The 19993-nt window shown below is 47.3% G+C and overlaps 1 protein-coding gene and 2 pseudogenes across 1 annotated transcript; 1 reads left to right on the top strand and 2 right to left on the bottom strand.

The window, feature by feature from the left end:
• Positions 1 to 649: 649 nt before the first annotated feature.
• On the bottom strand, positions 650 to 6964 carry LOC148120853 (schlafen family member 2-like). Its single transcript, XM_087910193.1, has 2 exons — positions 6626 to 6964; positions 650 to 2845 (listed from the first exon to the last, which is right to left on the bottom strand). The coding sequence occupies exons 1-2, from the start codon at positions 6673 to 6675 to the stop codon at positions 1765 to 1767; spliced, it is 1131 nt and encodes a 376-aa protein (XP_087766319.1). The 5' UTR covers positions 6676 to 6964; the 3' UTR covers positions 650 to 1764.
• Positions 6965 to 14428: 7464 nt separating this feature from the next.
• Positions 14429 to 16069, top strand: LOC148120852 (nuclear inhibitor of protein phosphatase 1 pseudogene; annotated as a pseudogene).
• A 638-nt stretch (positions 16070 to 16707) lies between these two features.
• On the bottom strand, positions 16708 to 17833 carry LOC148120851 (golgin subfamily A member 5 pseudogene; annotated as a pseudogene).
• Between the last annotated feature and the right edge of the window lie 2160 nt (positions 17834 to 19993).

The following is a 19993-nucleotide window of genomic DNA, read 5'->3' as shown; positions in this document are numbered from 1 at the left end:
ATTTGAACAAACAACTTGCCTGGGGAGTTAAAAACCCAGATTGTTGGAGTTTTGAAAGAGTAGAAGACCCCAGAAGCCCTGATCAGTGCAAGCGTCAGACACTGGCGGATGCAGGCCTAAGGCTTGAGAAGGACCCAGCTCCATTTTGCCTCTGTGAGGTAATGCAGTTCCAGGCAAAGGCTGAGGTTGGCTTCCTTTCAATTTCCCCACCTTTCTTAGGTTTTGTTTCTTAGAAAATGAAAGCACAGTTCTCTGTTCTCCTCTGCCTCCACCCTACTAACCTGAGTAAGCAAAGTCTACTTCCTGTTGGGCAATATTCGTCACGTTACAGTAAGTATGATATCATGAGATCCGGCTTGAGACTGAAAAAACTGTATTAAAATACACTAAATCCCTTGCAGAACAAAGGGGGGAAAGGTTTAGATGAACTCTAAACTGAAGCATAAATCTAATCTCATCAGTAAAAACCAGCAGTCAGATATTGGGGTAAAAACATGAGAGATCAGAGAAGCAGGGGACTTCCTGCCTCTTCCACTCCTCCAACGAAGAAAGCCTAGATCCCCTCTCCACCCTGCCTTATCCCTTCCTTATCTGTCCTGCCCAGTCCCATAGCCATTCAGTCCCAATGAAACACATTAATTATAACTGGTTTGGCTTATTAGTTCAGGTTTATTAATAACTAGCTCTTACAACTTAAATTAACCCAAAATTCTTATCTATGTTTAGTCATATGGCTTGGTACCTGTTCTCAATGAGGCATTCTCATCTTGCTTCTTCTGCGTCTGGGTGGTGAATGCATCTCTGACTTTCCTCTTCTCAGAATTCTCCTAGTCTGGTTGCCCCGCCCATACTTCCAGCCTGGCTATTGGTCAATCAGTGTTTCACTAAACCAAAGGGCTGCAGGAAGGTTTACCCGCCTCCCGGGGCATGGCCTCATAGATTATTTACCAGGATGCCAAAGTGCATCCAGTCTCCTCCTCTTCTCTCTGCCCCCCCCTCCCCCGCCACCTCCTTGTTCCCGATGGCTCCCTTAGGTTTGTTCTGGATCTGATCTCCATCTACCCTTCAAGAAGATTATCCCAATTTGCAAGTTTTTCCCCTAAATAAATAACTATCTATCTCTCAGTTCTGAGCCAGTGTGAGATTTCCTTTAAGCCCCCAATATCTCTGCCCACACCAAAACGAATGACAAATCTTTACAGTGGACAGAAGCATTGTCCCACAGCATTTACCCCCCTATTTTCTTTTCGAAACAAGACCCTTCTCTTCTGCAAGGATGGTTAAAAAGCCAGACGGTGTTTATGGAGGGAAAGGGAGATGAGAGGAATTGGGGTGCAATTCACAAAGAATTGGTAAGGGTTAAAAAAGGTGAAAGAAAGAGAAGAGAAAGAGAGAAAGAGAGAGACAGAGACAGAGAGAAAGAACGTCTGCGGGAGGCTTGGCAGAATCCTGATCTTATGAAGGCATTTCCTTTTCTTTTTCTTTTTTTATTTATTTATTAAAAATTTCCACCGCCTCCCTTTTCCCTCCCCAGGCATTTCCTTTTCAATTGAAGTCCATGGCCAGCAGTAGACGTCTGCTGGGGAGTCCTCTCCAGTAACACAGCTTCAGGGACTTGCAGGCTTGGCCCTCTTGTAGCCATGAAGTCCTTCAGCTGTGAAAGGCCCAAAGGATGTCATTGTTCCAGGCTCTAAGTGTTCCTTGAGAGCCTCAGCTAACACATGACCAGTGGGCATGCGTGAAGTCACCAGTGGTGCCAGAGGCCTACTTGCCATCCATCAGACTCTTGACCCATTCCTCAGTGGTAAACCTCTTCACACAGCTGTCTTCCACGTGCCAGGACTCAGGCTCTGCAGCGAACACAGCACAGCAGAATCTCTCCACTCTGAGTGCACACACATATGAGCACACGGCTCCCTGTCTGAGGACTGGGATGAATTTACATGTGTACTGTATCTTCTCCTGATCCTCACAGAAGTGAGTGACAGGCAGCTGTCTGATGCACTTCTCTATTTCACTCTCTAGATTCTCAAGATCGCTCTTCTCTGCTTCAAAACCAATTATTTGCCGATTGTTTCCATCCAGACCAATGAACAAATATCCCCCGTCAGTGTTTGCAATCGCGGACACAGTTCGAGGGATGAGCTCTTTGACGCATTTTCGCAGCTGTTTCACAGAAAGCAATGTAACTTCAACATAGGTGGATCTGGTGAAGGGGAAGTCTTCCTGGTGCCGAAATTGTGTCTTGTTAAAAACCGCAGCAGCCAGGTCCTCCAGGTCGCTCTCTTCTTCTACTCCAGGGCAGGCTCTGCTTGCAGGCAGCTCTGGTCTGACACAGGATCTCCCTCCCACTTCCTCCAGGTCTTGGAGGAGCTCGAGAGCAGCAGCAGCATTCACTTCAATCGAAGACGACATGTTTCTAATGTACAAATTGGTTCTCAGGGTGCCAATCAGCAGCCCGAAGACATCCAGACTCCATGGTTTCACGAAGATATTAAAGTAGCCTCCATGCTCCATGAAGTCCAGATGCCTCCCCACAAATGGCAGACATTTACAAAGAGCGGCTTCCAAATCCCTTCCCACTCCATCCCTGGGGAGGCTAAAATTTTCATTTTCAATTTTAGCCCTGATCACCCCACCTCCAGAGTTCAGGAGGGCACACACAGCTCGAGAGATGATTTCATTCTCCTGTTTTCTGAGGGGTTGGTTCTTCATTTTCTTTCTATTCTTCTCCCCAAGTGTGATTGCTCCCACCTTTAGAACCAGCTTAGCGTAGTCTGTTTCCAGATCAACCGTGATGGCCATGTCCCCAGCAGAGTTTGCATTTTCAACCTGAATTTTCTTCCTGTAAAATAGACAGAGCCTTTAGAAGGAGGACTAACAGGAGACAGCAAATTCTGTACTGTGAGGCCAACAGCACCATCCTTGGGTACACATGTTCCACATGACTGGTCACTCCGTGGATGGAGAAATGGTTTTCTTTTTACAGAGTTTTGCATCATTAGGCAAGCTGATATGCCTACTGGGTTTTTACTTGTGATGTTACAAGTATAGTTAAGCCCTTTGAATTTTCAATTCTAGTTTAACTTTCACTTACCTCTTTTCCAGTCAACAATACTGTATTCAGTCTCCTCTAAGTAAACCCCCATTGGAATCTGTGTGGTTTTTGTCTCTTGTGTAACGAAGGCTTTAGTTACACATTTTTTTAGACTTATTTTATGGCTGCTGGCGTTTTGACTGCATGCTTGTCTTCTGTGCCATGTGCATGCACTAGTAGTTTTTCTATTTCTTACCTTTCTTTTCTGATCTTACATTGATATGTTTAATGCATTTTGTATTTGGCTTATGTAATGTGGTGTGAGAAAAGTTCTAATCTCATTCTCTACAAGTCGACATCACCTCAAGTCTCTGAACGACTTTGTCTACACTCTAGGGTCTTGCCTCTCTCAGAAGGCGATTCTGCCCATTTACACACTGCTTTTGCATTGTTGGACCCTGAAGTCCAATTACCAAGGAGGAGTTGCCCCAAGAGACCATGCTCATACCACAGTTGATGTAAAAGCAAGACGATTTAATTAATTCTGTCGCGACAGGGTCCTTCAGCATTTGAGAAGCCAAAAGACCCCAAATGATTATCACAAGCTATTTTTAAAGTAAAAAGCCATAGAAACAAGGGCGGCGGAAACTCAGCAGTTGTTCTTCAACTATTAGGATTGGCTTATTCAAAGGACTATTAACAATAATTGGTCTGGGCCAGGGCTGGAGGGTGGTTGCCGGATCAGGTGAGGTAAGAGGGAACATCTGAGGGTTATTTTGGCCCCTTTCCCAGGACTGAATCAAAACATCTGTGGAAATCTGTGGGTTTTCTTGTCCTAATTCTAGGAGCAGAGTTCTATTTGGAGAACACCCACAGGGACACTGTGAGATGGGAGAGTCTCCAATATTCCAGGACGTGCATGTGTAGTTAGGCTCCCAGGGGAAGGGGGAAAGCACTAAGGCTGAGAGGCCTCAGAAATGGCCTCAAAGTAGTCAGAAATGGCTTCAAAGTTATCCTAGAGTTTTATAGCATTAGCCATAATTTCCTGTTTTTCATAAGCCTTGTGATATTTGGCTGAAAATAGGTCAGTTAAGAAAGTAGCTAGCTCTGCCAGTCTTCCCAGGGCACCTGCCTGTCTACTGATTAGCTGGGCAGGCCCTCATGCTCAACCCCAGCATGTAGCCTCTGACTCGGCAGGTGACTCTGTAGATAAAGGGCTTGTTTTATAAGTTTGAGGACCTGAGTTTGGATTGCCAGCACCCACCTGAAAAGCTGAAATTGACTGCCTGTGCCTACCATCCCAGTGTTGGCAGACAAAGAGGGGGACCCCTGGGTCTAATTAACCAGGTAGTTCCTTCTCAAATTATAGCACTGTCTCTGAGGAAATTCTCTCAGAAGGGAACTTGGGGTTCAGGGTATCTAGTCAGCTACCTTTGGAAGCAAAGAGAATGGCATTCAGATACCTTACTCTGTCACAATTGCATGTTGGTAATAAAATCACAGAAAGAGGGAACCGGTGTGACTGAGGCGCCCAGAGGTGAGCACATTTTCCCTAACACCTTGTAAAAGTTCTTCATCTCCACCCAAAAGGCTGCAAGGAGCCTAGCATGGTGCTGACCCTGTGAGGCTGATGTGGGTACTGTGAGCTTGAGACATGGAGAAAATGAACAGGGAATCGCAGTCAGCCTGGGCCACACATCCAGACCCTGTCTGCCTCCTTCCCCTCTAAAATACTACAGCAAAACAACAACCATCATAAACAGGAAATAAAGCAGCCTGTACTGCTGAGAAGGGTGTAAGCTTCCGCACTTTTCTGTGGACACCCGAACCTCGAATCAGGCGTGCACTTTTCCTGACTCGAGCCCACGAGAACGGACGGCTGTCCTAAGGGTTTGAACACATGACACACACACAAAGAGACCGGGCTCATCTGCCAAGGAGCAAGTGGCAAATGGCAGCTTTATTAAGCATAAGTCGGGTATATATACTGTGGGCCAGAAAGACACCAGACCCCCATCAGGAACAAGGAAAGAGAAAAGTCAGGGGGCCGCACCCAAGGTCGGAGAGCAGCTGAACAGAGAAAAGAGGAAGCCAGGTGGGCGTGTTCAGGCTCAGAGAAAAGCTGACCCGGGAACCTTGCCTGTGGGAGGCCTGTGGGAGAACCTTGCTTGCAGGTGGAATTACCATGACAGTAGAGGGAGAGTTCTCTCTAAGCTACACCCTTGGGCCCTAGGTGAAATTAACATAACAAGAGAGGGCAGTTCTATGCTACACCCTCAAGCTGATGCAGTGGAACCCGGAAGCAGAACAGCCCTGCATAGTGCCTCGGAAAAATGGGGAACCTGTGTACCTACAGAAGGGAGCAGTTTCATTTCTGAGAAAAGAACAGTTTCATTTCTGCCCAGTCAATAGTCCTGACTCCACCCTGTTCTTTGCACTGCTGAGCAGTCAGTTCCTCATTCCTTCCCAGCCCCTCCTGTCCAGCGTCTCCTTGTCAGGCCCAGTCCTAAGCCAGCACCCATGGTTCGCTCTCCATATGGAAAGGAGACAGAGTCTCATCTCACACCCAAGTCCCAAAGCACAATTCTCACATCCCCAGGAAATTTGGACCTCAAGGGGGAGACAGTACAATCATATTTAAAGGTGTTCTGGGCTAGCCTGGGACACTGACCATCTCACTTCTAAATCTGTGACTATAGTAAATTTTCAATGGTTCAAAATTCACTTCTTTTCGGCATGTATCTGGGACTCAATCCTTCAGAAACAAACAGGACAGGTGAACCACAAATCCAGGCATGTAAATTCATTAACCTCCCGGGAGCTTTAGCTGTGGTTTACAAATCAGATTCTCCAACCCTAAATCCACTCCCAAATTGGGTTGTGCACTGGAGAAAATTCCCTGAGACTTTGACTTGGGATTTAAGGTGTCTTGGTAGCTGTCTTCAGCGGGGAAGAATGTGGCATTCTGATGCCAGCACTGCAGACTGGCAGGAAAATCCCCTAGGACAGGAGCAGGAGCTGCCTCTGGAGAACAGTGAGACCTGGAGCCCTCTTTGGGTTCCTCTAAGGTGCTCTGCCTTTGGTTTAGGAGAGCAGTGTAAGCTTCTCTGGCTCTAGTGTACTTCCTTCTTTCTTCACCTAGAATGCAGTTCCTGCCTGCCTGCTGGACAAAGTTACCCAACTCCCCACAGGGTCAGATCTCCAAGAGAACAAGGAAGGCTCCAGAGGCTCTGGAGACCACCCACACCCTCTGCTGTCTGCCTCACTAGTTCTGGCTCACACACAGCAGAGCCTGAGCTTAAGCCCTCCCTCCACCCTAAGCAGACAAAGGCATTTGCCTCACCCACAGCTCACCCAAGTCCTCCACAGCCTGTACTTTGTCAAAATGAGCTATGAAATCTCCAAAAGCCAATAGTCCAAGTAGGAACAGAAACAAACAAGGGTCCCCTGATAGACAATGACTGTACTGACGACCCCCATATGATCCCAGAGCCACTAGACTGCACCCGGGCTGAAAGGGACGGAAGGAAAGGGCATAACCCCTTTAGGGTTGGGGCTTGAGTGGGCTCTAATGAAGTGGTCACTTACCCATGAGTTCTGCAGTTGCCTTGCTGAGTTGTTTGAAGTCGGGGGCCCATATCTTCTTCCAGTCAGCCCCTTGTGTGTATGATGAGGCAGTCTAGAGTCACCTGAGAAAGACCCTCTCCACTGCGAGGTCTTCCAGGGTGGGCTATGTCACTTGGCCAGTCCTAGGTACAGCTCAGGTTGTGTCCCCTCCTCCAAGCCTAACCTAGTCCTTTGCTCCCCCTGATCTTTGCGGAGCTTGCTGCTGACTCATAAGCTGCCTGCCTGGTGTCCTAAGGGAAACTAGAGAACTGCGAGTAAGTACTTGTCCTTTAGTAGTTTCCACCCTCCGTCGCTGAGTCGCTGGCTAAAAGCCAGCTGGCAGACGCCCAAGACGTTTTCTATTGCTCAGAAGGAAACACAGGCTCACAGCTGAGCAAACCAACCTTTTCATACACAGCCAACCGCACCTCGATTTCCCAGAGCATCAGGCCTGTCCCTTTGTTCAAAAGAGCAAGTGTCCCTGTTAATACCCCCGAAGCCACTTCAGCCCAGAGTTTAAGACTTTCAATACACTGCTCCACCAGAAATGCAAATGGGTGAGACCCCTCTTCTTTCCCTGGGATCCTAGAGCCCTCTGGGAAGATGAGTTTTTTGGGATTCCCAGGACTACTCTAAAGTGATCACCCCTCCTGCCACTTTGGTATAATAAAACTTCCCAAAGTTAGTGCATGGAAAACTGGCCCCCGGAAACTGATTCTGGTTTTGAGCGCATATGAACTGTGCAAAATATTCGGGATCCTGTACATTTTCATAACGCACATTGCTCATGCTCTGCCCACTGTCACCCTCTCTCATTTACTTTTCCCTAAGAAACAGCAACCTTAGACAGGAGCCCTGGAAATGTTCAGCTCGCGCAAAGGTGGGGGGAGGGGTGGACGACGACCAGGCCTCTGCTGTGAATTGCTTTGTCTGGGGAGCACCACCCAAACCCCATTCCTGACTCTACTGCCGGTTAGAAGCTGTGCAGTCCAGATCCCACTGTCCCTCCACCCTAGTGGTCCAGAACCAGGGGTCATCCAGGTGGACTGAGCTTCATCTCCTGTCATCACCAGGCCAGATCTGAGGAAACCGTTTCAGACTTAAGAATCTTTTCTTTAATCTTTAATTTAAGAAGTAACAGGATGCTGGGGGTTTCTCAGGTTGGCAGGAAACAATGAAGAAGAAACCATATACAAAGTGTGAGGAAAGAGTGGGCAGAGACGGAAATCCCCTCTGTGCAGGGGGGTGGGGGTGGGGGTGGAGGTGGGGGGTGGGGGGGAGGTGTCAGGAGGTGGGGGAGGAAGTAGCTAAAGGGAACTAGTTAGTGAAATCAGTCCAGTGAGTCACCCTCCTCCTCCACAACAAGTCAGAGCCCTGTGACACAAATGCACCCTCCCCCTTCCTAGGGAAGTCCTACAGCACTAGGGTGGGACAAGTCAGTGATCACGTGCTTTAGGGGGGCACTGGGAGGAAGGGAAGAGGGAGTAAAAACTGGCAGCCCAGGCAGGAGCAGCATCTAGAGGAGGCAGCTGGTAAAAGGGATTTTAGTGCCTGTGGTCCCTGCACCTGCAGACTCTCCAGTGAAGCCTTCTCCTCTCCTTCCCTCTACTCTTCTCTCTCCTCCTTCCTCCTAGCTTCTCCTCCAGGAGCCCAGGTTCAGGTCCAAAGTCAGCAAAAAGAAATTCAACTCCAAAGTTCGGGGCGTGGAAGACTTCAGATTAGGACGGCGGCAAACTGTAGAACACAGAACGCCCTGATGGAGACCATGTCTGGGTTCGTGGTCCTACCACAGCCAGTGTCTGTGTTAATGTCATGGGCCCATGATGCCACCAAAGGCCACACAGCTGTCCAGAGTCTAGGCTACAACCTGTGACCTCGCTGGTGCCTGTGTGCTGTTTTTGCTACTCGGCCAAGCCTATTTGAGTGGTCGGTTCTTTTACCTGGGGCCATGGTATCATCCAGACCAGGGCCTCTGTCTGGGTCCATGGCCCTGCCATAGCCCGGGTCTGTGGTAATATCCGCAAATCCTGACACCATTGAAGGCCATACCAGTGGTCTAAGCTGACACCTGGGGCTATGTTGGTGTCCCAGGGCCTTGCTGCCATGGGAGTCATGCTTGAAAAATTTATAGTGCAGGTGACACTGGCAGGTCCCCCTGAGGATGGGAGACTGCAGACAGGACACAGATAATGTCATAGGGACAGAGATTGGGTGTAAAGGGGGATGTAGAGGGGAGGGAAGGAAGGAAGGACCGGGGAGAGAGAGAGAGAGAGAGAGAGAGAGAGAGAGAGAGAGAGAGAAGAAAAAAAGGAAAGGAGGAGAAGGGGCAGGGGAGAGACAGAGAGCTGCCTCTTCAGAAGAACAGAAGGGAGAGAGGAAAGAGGGCCCAGACCTCTTTTGGGTGGTGCTGGGGTAATATCAGTTGGTGGTTCTTCCTGCATCCGGGTATCGCTTCAGGGTAAACTACTGAGACTCAGGCCTCCATTTAAATTTATTAAAGGCCTAGTCCTACTCTGGCAGGTGATAATGGTTGGAAGTAAAGAACTTCCTTTGGGTGAAGGCAAAGAGGGAAGAGTTGGGAGTGGGTGGAGCTTGTCTCTTAAATGGACAGGGTACTGTCTGGGTTCATCCTGCCAGGTAACTGGAAAGGCAGGCATAATCCTAACAATGCTGATACACATGGTCTGCCCTGCCACTTGGGATCATGGTGAAATCTGTGCCAGGCTGCTGCCGAGGACTGTTTCTGAGTCTGTGGCCTATCAGAGCTGGGATCTGTATTGATGTCTGTGGCCTATTAGAGCTGGGGTCTGTATTGACGGCTGTGGCCCATGTTGCCACCAGAGACTACACAGATGCCTAGGGTCTGAACTACAACCTGTGACCATGAGAGTGTCTGAGGGCCATGCTGTTGCCAAGGCCATGCTGATCTGAGTGGCCTGTGCTGTCTCCCAGAGGCATGGTGACATGGTCTGATCAGCAACCTGAGACCACGTTGGTACCTGAAAGTCATGCTACCACCAGAGCCACACTGACCCTGGTAGGTAGCCTAGGCTGCCACTGAGGCCATGGTGAAATCTGTAACCTAGACTCTGCCAAGGGCTGTGGGAGCCAGCCATGATAAGATAAGTATGGGCAGGTCACCCAAAGGAAGTTCTTTACTTCCAACCATTATCACCTGCCAGAGTAGGACTAGGCCATTAATAAATTTAAATGGAGGCCTGAGTCTCAGTAGTTTACCCTGAGGTAGTATACCTGGCTGCAGAAAGAACCACAAACTGATATTACCCCAGGACCACCCAAAGGAAATGCCTAACATTTCAACCGCTGTAGATAGGCCCACCTGCCAACATACCCTAGACAAATGTCAGCCAATAAGGGATCCTGAACCTCAGAAACCCCACACCCCCACCTTTACTACTATAAAAACCCAATTCTAACTGAACTCGGGGCTCTCCGTTTATTCCAATACGTTGGACATGCTGAGAGACCGAGTTTGCAGACTTGCTTAAAATAAAGGTTCTTTGCTTTTACACATGAAAGTCAGTCTCCTTGTTGGTTTTTCTAGGGACGTTGCAAATTTGGGCTTAAGAGGACCATGTCTGGTTCTGGAGCCTCTACTGCAGCTGGAATCTGTGATGGTGTCCATGGCCCAAGTTAGCACAGGGGGTCATGGAACCAGGCTGTGCTGAGCCAGTCCCACACTGGGATAGAAGTCCCTGCCCTATCTGGATAGTGAAGCAGGAGAGCTGGTCCCCTCATGGTAGTCCCCCATTCAGGAAAGCTGGCCCCACCCCTCACTACAGCGGTACACCTCTGCTGGGCAGGACACTAGAGCTGACCTGTGGTCAGGGACACAGCTGAGCTGACCCTGGAGGCTTGAGAGCAGAACAGCCTACCCCACCATTCCTTGTCTGCCATGTGGTGGCGTGGGTGGGAGAAAGATGCCTCCCCTCCTTCCCACTTGCCTGTTACCACCTGTGGCAGGTGACAGAGCTGGAGCCAGGGTCACAAGAGTGAGAGCTAGCCCTGCCCCTCACCAGCTGCAGCACACAGGAGACTGGGCCCTGCAGCCTGCCTGGGCAGCACACTAGAGCCAACCCTGTTGTGGGGGGCTGGGTCCAGGCTAGTTGACCCTGAAGGCATGAGAGCAAAAGAGCTGACTCTGTCCCCACCTCATATGCCCCCACAGCAACCAGGATACTGGAGCCTGCTTCTGTCCTGGGAGAAACAGTATAGCTGTTCCTGGTGGTATGAGTGTGGGTGACCGGGGTCTGAGGACCTGGGAATAGGTGAGCTGGCTCCACCCCTGCTGCAGGCTGAGTGAGCTTGCCAAGGCACTAGAGACTATACTGGGAAGCTGGCAGGCTGGCCCATCCAGCTACAACCTACGCTCAGATCCAGGGATATGAGTTGACCCAGCTCAACATCTGTTGGGTCCGGGATCACACAATGGTGGTGGGACCAACCACTAAATTCTATTAAACCACAAGCAAGCTTCATCCCAGAAAAAGAAAAAAAATCACCATGGGGCACAGAAAGCTTGTCAGCTACAGCTGTGACCACAGCCAGAGATCAGGCTTCTGGAACTGGGGCAACGGGAGCTGGTTTGGGCCTCTCTCATGGTAAAATCAAGCACCAGGTGTGGGTCAAAGAGCTTTTACAGCCTTGAGGTCAGGCTTAAAGTCACATTACCTATTAAGTTTTACAACTTTTGGTTATAGGACATTAGAATGTTAGCTTGGGATGGTTGCGAAAGCCTATGGCTGTCACATCTGCTTTTCGCTGTCCCTGAAAGAATGCAAGGCAGAGAGTAGAGTCGCATAGGGGACTGTTAAAAATTAAGGGAACACAAGCAGAGGGTCCCATAGAGGCAACAGGTAGAAGCTAACCTTTGTCCGCAATACCTGCCTAGCAGGGAAGCTGGGAGGCAGGAGACAATTGGTAAAAGTTTCCCTCTGTCCACAGTGGCTGCCAGGATGTCTGCCCTTAAAAAGGAAGTGTTTGGTAAAGGTTAACAGTGGCTGCCGTCTTTATTATTTTTTTCCTTCCAAAATGTGTTTGGGCTTCCAGCTTTATATTTCTATATTCCTGGACCCTTTGTTTCTATATTCTATTACTGGATTCCTCACATCCCCCTCATCTAGGAAGTGTTGGAGCATGTGAAGGAATGAACCTACCGATCAAGACAGCAGGATCTCCATGACACAGGACAGTAACAGGATATCCAAGAGGAGCCCCAGCGAGAGTTCTTTACATTGGGGTAGCACAAGCCAGAGACCTTGAGCCAGACCAATGACTCATGGCAATGAACTCTTGAATGTAAAGATGAATGGAGTAACGGGTAAACTGTGGGACCCAACGGGCCACACTACAGCTTCCATTACAAGAGTCTCTCTCTCTCTCTCTCTCTCTCTCTCTCTCTCTCTCTCTCTCTCTCTTCCTCTAATTTTGTTCATTAGTTTGTGTTAAGTTGGGAGCATAACCCCAGTCCCTGGCATCCATCCCAGCCCCCTGGCCTGCGAGTTGATTTGGTCTGGACTCCAAATCCTAGCATGCCAGGTCCTGACCCCTCCTGGGGTGGAGGGTCAGGACCATTCCCACAGGGTATTTAAGTGGGCTCCCAGAGGAGGGCCACGTGGCCCAAGGTTTGCATGTGTTCCTCGCTTTTCTGTCTCCCCTGCCATGCTCTTGGTCACCCGAGAGCGCTGCACTAAATAAAACATGGATGTTTTAAATTGGTTTAATCTATTTTAATTGGATTTTTGTGTGCAGGTGGAACACAAAAATCTTAGAATTTTTTCCTAACAGGTCGGATTATACTTTACATTTGGTTTGGTTCGTGCGGAAGTTGCAACAGCAGAGGGAGGATGCAATGGAATGAAGAGATAAGTGGGATCAGATCGTGACGAGAAATCCACGAAGAATCAATAAAAGAAATAAAGATTGCTGTCTTTAAGGTATCAGCGCAGACACAGAAAGTGTAGCAGCTGCTTTGCTAAAAGGAATCTGTGCACAGAAGAAAACATTTCCTCCCTTCCTCTTCTCCCCTCTGCCTTCCTCCTTCTCCTTGCTCCCCATCTCTGCCTGCACCTGGGGACCTTGACCCAGTGTGTAAGAGTTGAGGGGCAGGGCAGAGGAGAGCAGAGACAGGTTACTGCAGAGGTGAGGTGCAGGGCAGAGGAGAGCAGAGACAACTACAGCAGAGGTGAGGGGCTGAGGAGAGCAGAGGAGGGCAGAGTCAGCTACTGCTGAGGTCCAGAGAGAAGAGACTGAGAGAGCAGTAAGAGGCTGGAGAGGGAGGGAGGAGTCCTCAGGACCCGGACGTAGGTCTCTCTCCACCACCAACTTCAGGCATACAATCATATTATACCACAGAGCTATGTGGTTTTGTCTCATCTGCCTCACTCCTGGACTCACTGAAGCGATGCCCCATGCATCCTGCTGTCTTCTAGTGTTTTCCATCACTGCCATGCTCCTGAGCTGCTCAGTCCTCAGTAGGAGATGGTGCCTGACGCCTTGAACCTTACTTGATTCAGAAAACCCAAACTTGTGTCCGGGTGCACAGGTCCACAGGTGCACCTGCTGGACTCATTTCCCAACACTGCACATTGTCAGCTTTTTAAGTTTTTAAAAAATATTTAAGGTTAGGTTTACAACTCCTGGATTGCTAATCATTTCTTGGAGTTTCCGCAATTATGTTGCAAATACATGTAGATTTACCCAAAGCAAACTGATCTCTTGATGAGGTTTTCCAGTGAATATAATGTAACACTGTACATTAACACTTTCTACTGTCTACAATAAAGTTCCATATGGAAAGAGGGTGGTGGGTTAGCACTTTACTTCATGAAGGCCTTAAAAGCCATAGGCAAGGGAGAGTTCAATGCTGTAGAGGACTCAGCCACAGAACAACACAATACAGGAAGGGAGGGAGGGAGGGGGGAATGAAAGAGGATGGAAGGAAGGAAAAAAAGGAAAGAGGAAAATAAGAATTAAAGCAGGTTTTCATTATGCTGAATATCTTGGCCAACCTCAATGGAGAGAGGTCAACAGTTAAACAAGTCTCTTTATATGAATTTTGCTTCTTTTAACCTTAAAGTTGGATTTTCAAGACAGCCTGATTTTGGAGGAATGGAGAGCCACTCAGGTGATACAGCAAGAACTCACATGAGCATTTTGTCAGACTAGACCACACGGTGGCCTTTTCTTTTCCCGACAGCCTGCAGGAAGGGTTACTAAGTACAGGAGGGGATGCAGGAAAGATGTGGTGAAGATCACACACATCCCAGGACCAGGACATTGCTCAGCCCTCGTGGTTATTTCCTGTTTTCCTTTCTCTTGCTTACAGAGAGGCCTGGTATGTTTTCCTTCTGCCACTGATCAGTTCCTTCCACCTAAATAGGTCCCCTTCTGATATCAGTTTGAAGAGTTTCTCTTTGCAGTTTACAGCAAGATCATTAGTACTGATTGAACTCAGTTAGTGATCACCAATGAACTCAAACGTTGAAGAATTTGTGACCTCTTATCTTCTCCCTACTCAGAAGATGCCACATAGCAAGGATGTCAGCTCCTCGCAGTACCCTGTGTGTGATCTTCAGTGCTCTGACACAGTGGCAAATCTCTGATTGCGAATGTTGGGTCCAGGCAGGTGTGTGAACATGGGGGCAGACCACCAAGTCTAAAAAAACAGAAGCAGATTTTATTCCAGGAAAAAAAATAAAGAATTAAAATAAAAATCTCCATAGGGCACAAAAAGTTTATCAGCCAGCTGAGACCACACCAGAGATGGATTTTGTAAGGCTATGCCAAAGGCTGTTCTGGATCTACCTTCTTATAGTAGGGGCGTCAAGCATTAGGTCTGAACAAAGGAATTCTTACAATCTCAAAGTAAAACTCAGATACAGATTGCCTTACTTTACAATCTTCACTTTTCAGTTAAACTAGTGTGTGTACTGACTCTATTGTCTTCCTTGGTACTTCCAGGTAGTGTTTACTGAAGCCCTGTGCTCTCCCCTTTGATGCTGCCAGTTTCACGTAGCAGGGATAAGGGGCAACCCAGAGGTCATATATCTATCTCCTAGAAGTTAACTCAGCTCATATCCCTCGTTAATTAAGGATGGATGGGGGGGTGGGGGGGTGGGGGGTGTTAGGCTCTTCGTTTGCAGAGATATGCTTCGGCCTTGTATATAGAGCTATGGGATGTAAAGCACAGTAATCCACTGTTAATAGTTAATCCTTAAGCTGCTTAGAGAGCTGACAGCCTGCTCTCATTCTCCTAGGCTTACAACTTTATATTTCTTATACATTTTTATTTGTGGAATCTACATTTTTATATTCTCATTGCTTTGTGCGTGCCTGTGTGCAGGAGCACGCACAGGCTGCTGGGAGTCTGCCTCTCAATTTCCGGGTGGGTGTGCTTTGGGCGCCAAATGGGAGAGGGAGGTGAAAGAAGGATGCAGCAGCAAACTCAGGCTCTGGCCTCCCGCTGTTCGATGGCCCGACTTGGCAGTCAAGCCCCCACCTGGCTTGCATCTGGATGTAGTGAAAGGAGACAGGCTAATGGAGAAACTGATTATCGATGAGAAGTATTACTTATTTGGGAAAAACCCTGATTTGTTTGACTTCACCATCGATCACCAGTCTCACTCTAGTGTCCACGCGGCACATGAAGAGAGTTTTCTTAGTAGATTTCAACAGCACTCGTGGCACTTTCTTGGGTCACATTCGAGTGGAACCTCACAAGCCTCAAGAGATTCCCATTGGTTCCGCGGTCTCATTTGGTGCATCCAGAAGGCATACACTCTGCGAGAGAAGCCTCAGACATGGCCATCAGCTGTTAAAGGAGACGAGAAGATGGGTGGATTGGATGATGAACTCAAGGGCTTGCAGGGACTTCCAGAAGAGGAGACCGAGATTGATAATCTGACAGAGTTCAACACTGCCCACAGCAAACGGATTTCAACTCTCACTATTGAGGAGGGAAATCCGGACATTCAGAGACCAAAGAGGAGGAGGAAGAACTCACAGGTGACTTTCAGTGAGGACGATGAAATTATCAACTCAGAGGATGTGGATCCCTCTCTCGGGGGGCTTCCAGAACATGGTGCAGACTGCAGTGGTTCTAGTCAAGAAGAAACGGATGGAGGGCTCTGGCTTTCTGGGCCTGGAGGAGACAGGAAGCAGGCGCATACAGAACTTTGCCTTCAGCGGAGGACTCTACGGGGCTCCCAACAGCTTGGCATCCATGGGACAGCACTCAGCGGGGACTTGCCCATGCCATACCCGAACCTTGCCCCTGATGTGGACTTGACTCCTGTTGTGCCGTCGGCAGTGACCATAACCTCCACACCAAACCTTGCAGTCTATAACCCTGCAGCTGTCAATGAACCCAAGAAGAAGAAACCCACAGCTTCCTTATTGATTTGATATTTTTGACTATGGAGCGTGTGGGATGGGTGGGATGGGTGGAAGCTGGCAAAGGGGCTAATGATCTAGGGCGGAAACTTTCTCTGTGTGCGGTATTGTCTTTCAGAAAGTTTCCTGGGCCCCTAACATGTAATATTGAGACTAGGGGTGGGGCTGAAATACCAGTTAGAGACATGAGTCAGAACCCCTAAGGGTGGAGAAAGGCTCCCCAGGCCCTAAGCAGACTGCCCTGATGCTTTCCCTCTGCCTCCATAGCCTCGGGCCTTTTTCATGTGAAGTCTCACACACACTCAGGGGGAATCCAGAGCTATAGTCCTGTGCTGCCCTCTTGTGGCATCAACTTTTGTGTGTGCCGTGAGGCCATTTAAGACTATGACCAGTCAGGGTGGCTCACGTTGAACAGGAAAAGACTCTACTTTGCAAGGGCCAGGTTCCTATCAGGAGGACATTGCCCAGCTGTTGGTTTGGAGGCTCCCCCCATTCCCACATACCCCTCCTCCACCCAGTAGAGCGGTCTGGTTATTCAGAGCTCCAGGCTAGACCTGGCTAACAGGAGACAAGGAAGGAACCATTGTATGAGCTTTGCATAGATTTGTACATCTGTGTAATAGGGCCTTTTCTGCTCCAAGTGTAGCTTTTTACCTGTAACCTTTATTACATTGTAAATTAATGGTAAGCTGGTTCCTTAGTTTTCGAATTTCTTCCTCTCGATCTTAATTCTGCTTTGCAGGGTGTTCTTCTATGCAGATCTTCCACGTAATGGAATTCCTGTTTCATCCAGTCCAGCTCTGTCTCCAGCTCTTGTTTAGAGACTTTCTGCCTAGCTATCTGGTCTTGCAGATCTTGTAACTGTTCTCTTGTTGACTGTGCTTCACTAATCTGCTGAGCCTCCATATCCTGCAACTCAGATCTCAGCTGATATATGGCCCACTCGCTTCTGGGTCTTCTTCTTTTGCATCTCCTCACATCGAAGTTCTTCTAGCTCCATGCTGCCAGCAGTACTGCTATCCAGGCCTTCAAAACTGGAGCCTTCCTTTAAACCGGTTATCAATTTTTCTTTAGACTGCAGTATTCGCATAGCTTTCTGCTTGCAGTTAATTAATTCCTGCTTAGAAGACGCCACGCTAGACCTGTGCAGCTTGACTTGCTGCTGGAGCCCATCAACCTTCTTCTTCTCCTCAGAGTCCTTTCTTTCCGCCAGAGTAACTGCTTCTGCCAAATTCTGACGTTCCGCTTCCATTTTACTAAGGCATTCAGTGAATTCACTCTGCGTCTGTTTGTAGCTCTCCGGCTTTCTTCAGAGTGGCATCGGCTTCATGCAGCCTCTCCTGAAGAGTTGGTAGAGCATGGTTCTGTAGGCTACCGCCTTCATTGTGATCCTGCATTATTGGTGACTTTTCACTCTGCAAGGCTTCCAGTGCTACCCTGCGGGATCTCAGCACCTGCCAGCCTTCCGCGGTTGCACTTTGAGCACAGCCAACTGGGAATCCTTTGCAGCCACTGCTACAATAAGGTCATCCACTTGGGCTCATAGTTCCCGAGTTATTCCATCACTCTTTGAATAGTCAACATTCCATTTTTCAACTCTTGCCCTTGCCTTATTTAATTCTTCTTGAGTTTCTTTGGATCAATGAAGTAGTGAGGCCATTTCCTGGTTTAAACGCTGGACTTCATTCCTGAGCAATTGATTCTCCAGGCAGAGATTAGACAATTCATGTCTAATTCATCCGTAGGTGCTGGGCTGTGCTCGGTGCTTTCCTTCATTGGTATATCTAGGAATCTATATTTACCAAAATTTGGATGCCAGGAAAATGTTCTGCCATTTTTATGATTCTAAAATAAGTGATCATTTCAAAACATCAAAAATGACTTTTTAATATTTTATTTTTTTTCCAGAATAATGTTTATATTTTAGATGTTTTGATTACTGGGGTTGTGGTTCTCAGAATTGTGACTTAGATATTGAAGACCAAGGAAGTAAGAGGACATGCTAGCACGACAGCCTGAGCACTGCCCTTTCCTATGGGTCCTATGGGTCTTGAACATTTTTGGAAATCTGCCGTATTCACTATATGCTGCTATGAGCTGTCTCCATTTATTTTATGCATATCCCGTGCCTTGCCTCTGTGATTTGAGACATGTGGGAAGTCCTTCCTGGGTGGTCACATACAACCACAGACTTAACAGCAATAGTACACACAGCTGAGCAGCAACACTGCACCCATCATTATTACTTCACTAACTTCTCTAGGGAGAGTGTCTTCCGTGATTAGAGTCCCCATGCATTTCCTCAGCAAGAAGGATAGTTATGCAGATTGGGACAGGCTTTTGGTTTTTTTATTATTTACCTATTTATGTTGATGCATGAACTCTCTTCAAAGCCCTGGCTGTCCTGAAATTCTCTATGTATATTAAGATGATGTGCCATCCTCCAAACTCTGAAATTAATGGCATGGTCCTCATCCCCGACTCAGGGGACGCATTTTGAAAGCACTGGTTCATAGTTGCATTCATTATCAGCCAATCTCTTTTCCAGCATTTGGTTACTACTCTGTGAGGTTATCAAAAGATGCATTTTCCATATTTTTTATAGAATCAGAGAACATTATCCCCTACATACTGTGAAATACCTTTGCACCATAGTTCATTTTCCATTTCAAGTCAGTCTCAAACATCATTTAAGACATTCCACAAAACGAGTGTCATTCCTTCCATCAGCACTATGTGTAGTTTTCTTTTATTTGGATTTTAATGAATTGTCATGCATGTGTTCCTGCTATTTGCTGTGGAAAATAAACGTCTGAAATACAGCCCAGGGTGTGTGTGTGTGTGTGTGAAAGACATTCCACAAAAGTAAAGTATCTAATTCTATGTGTTTAAAATTTTAGAGGCACTACTACAGAGCTACAATATGGAAAACAGCCTGGTATTTGGTATAAAAATAGACAGGAGGATAAATGGAACAGAATCGAAGACCCAGATATTAACCCATACACCTTTGAACGTCTGGTTTTTTACAAAGAAGCAAAAAATATCAAATGGAAATAAGAAAGCATATTTAATAAACGGTGCACGCATAACTGGATCAACATGTAGAAAAATGAAAATAGACTAATATCTCTCACTATACACAAAACTCAAGTCCAAATGGATCAAAGACCTCAACATAAAGCCAGCCACACTAAACCTGATAGAAGAGAAAGTGGAAAGTACACTTGAACACATTGGCACAGGAGACCACTTCCTAAATATAACCCCAGTAGCACAGACACTGAGAGAAACAATTAATAGATGGGACCTCCTGAAACTGAAAAGCTTCTCTAAAGCAAAGGACATGGTCAACAAGACAAAATGACAGCCTACAAAATGAGAAAAGATCTTCACTAACCCCACATCAGACAGAGGTCTGATCTCCAAAATATACAAAGAACTCAAGAAATTGATCATCAAAAGAACCAATAATCAAATCATTTCTGCAGGACCCATAGGCATATTCTGTGTGGGCAGTGCTGGCAGGAGAGACTGCGTATTTTGATTAGAGTCTGCTATTGTAGCAAGGTATACCAGGTTGTATGCAACATCTGCTGATACTGAGAGCACTCTGACGCCTTCCCTTTAATCTGATAGTCCATTATACACTGAATAAGATAGTTATTTTCATCCAGCATCTTCTGGATGGTGGCAGGCATGATCTCCTCCTTGTCTCGCTGCTTCAGGGCTGTGAACTCCACAGACATGTTGCCACCAAGCCTGCAATCGGCGAGTCCTGGTATAAATTCATATATATTGATACAAATTCCAATTATATTGAATATGCTCCTATTTTGGTTTGCAATATTTGTATACCTATGCAAAGTTATTTTGTCATCTTGTATGCATGAATGTTTCTATTGCTGTTTAAGAAATTTCATATACTAATACAAT

Source organism: Myodes glareolus, chromosome 9, assembly GCF_982192425.1.
Source record: "Myodes glareolus chromosome 9, mMyoGla1.1, whole genome shotgun sequence".
Lineage (NCBI taxonomy): Eukaryota > Metazoa > Chordata > Mammalia > Rodentia > Cricetidae > Myodes > Myodes glareolus.
The sequence above is the reverse complement of the archived record's forward strand: the minus strand, read 5'-3'. Positions and strand labels throughout refer to the sequence as shown.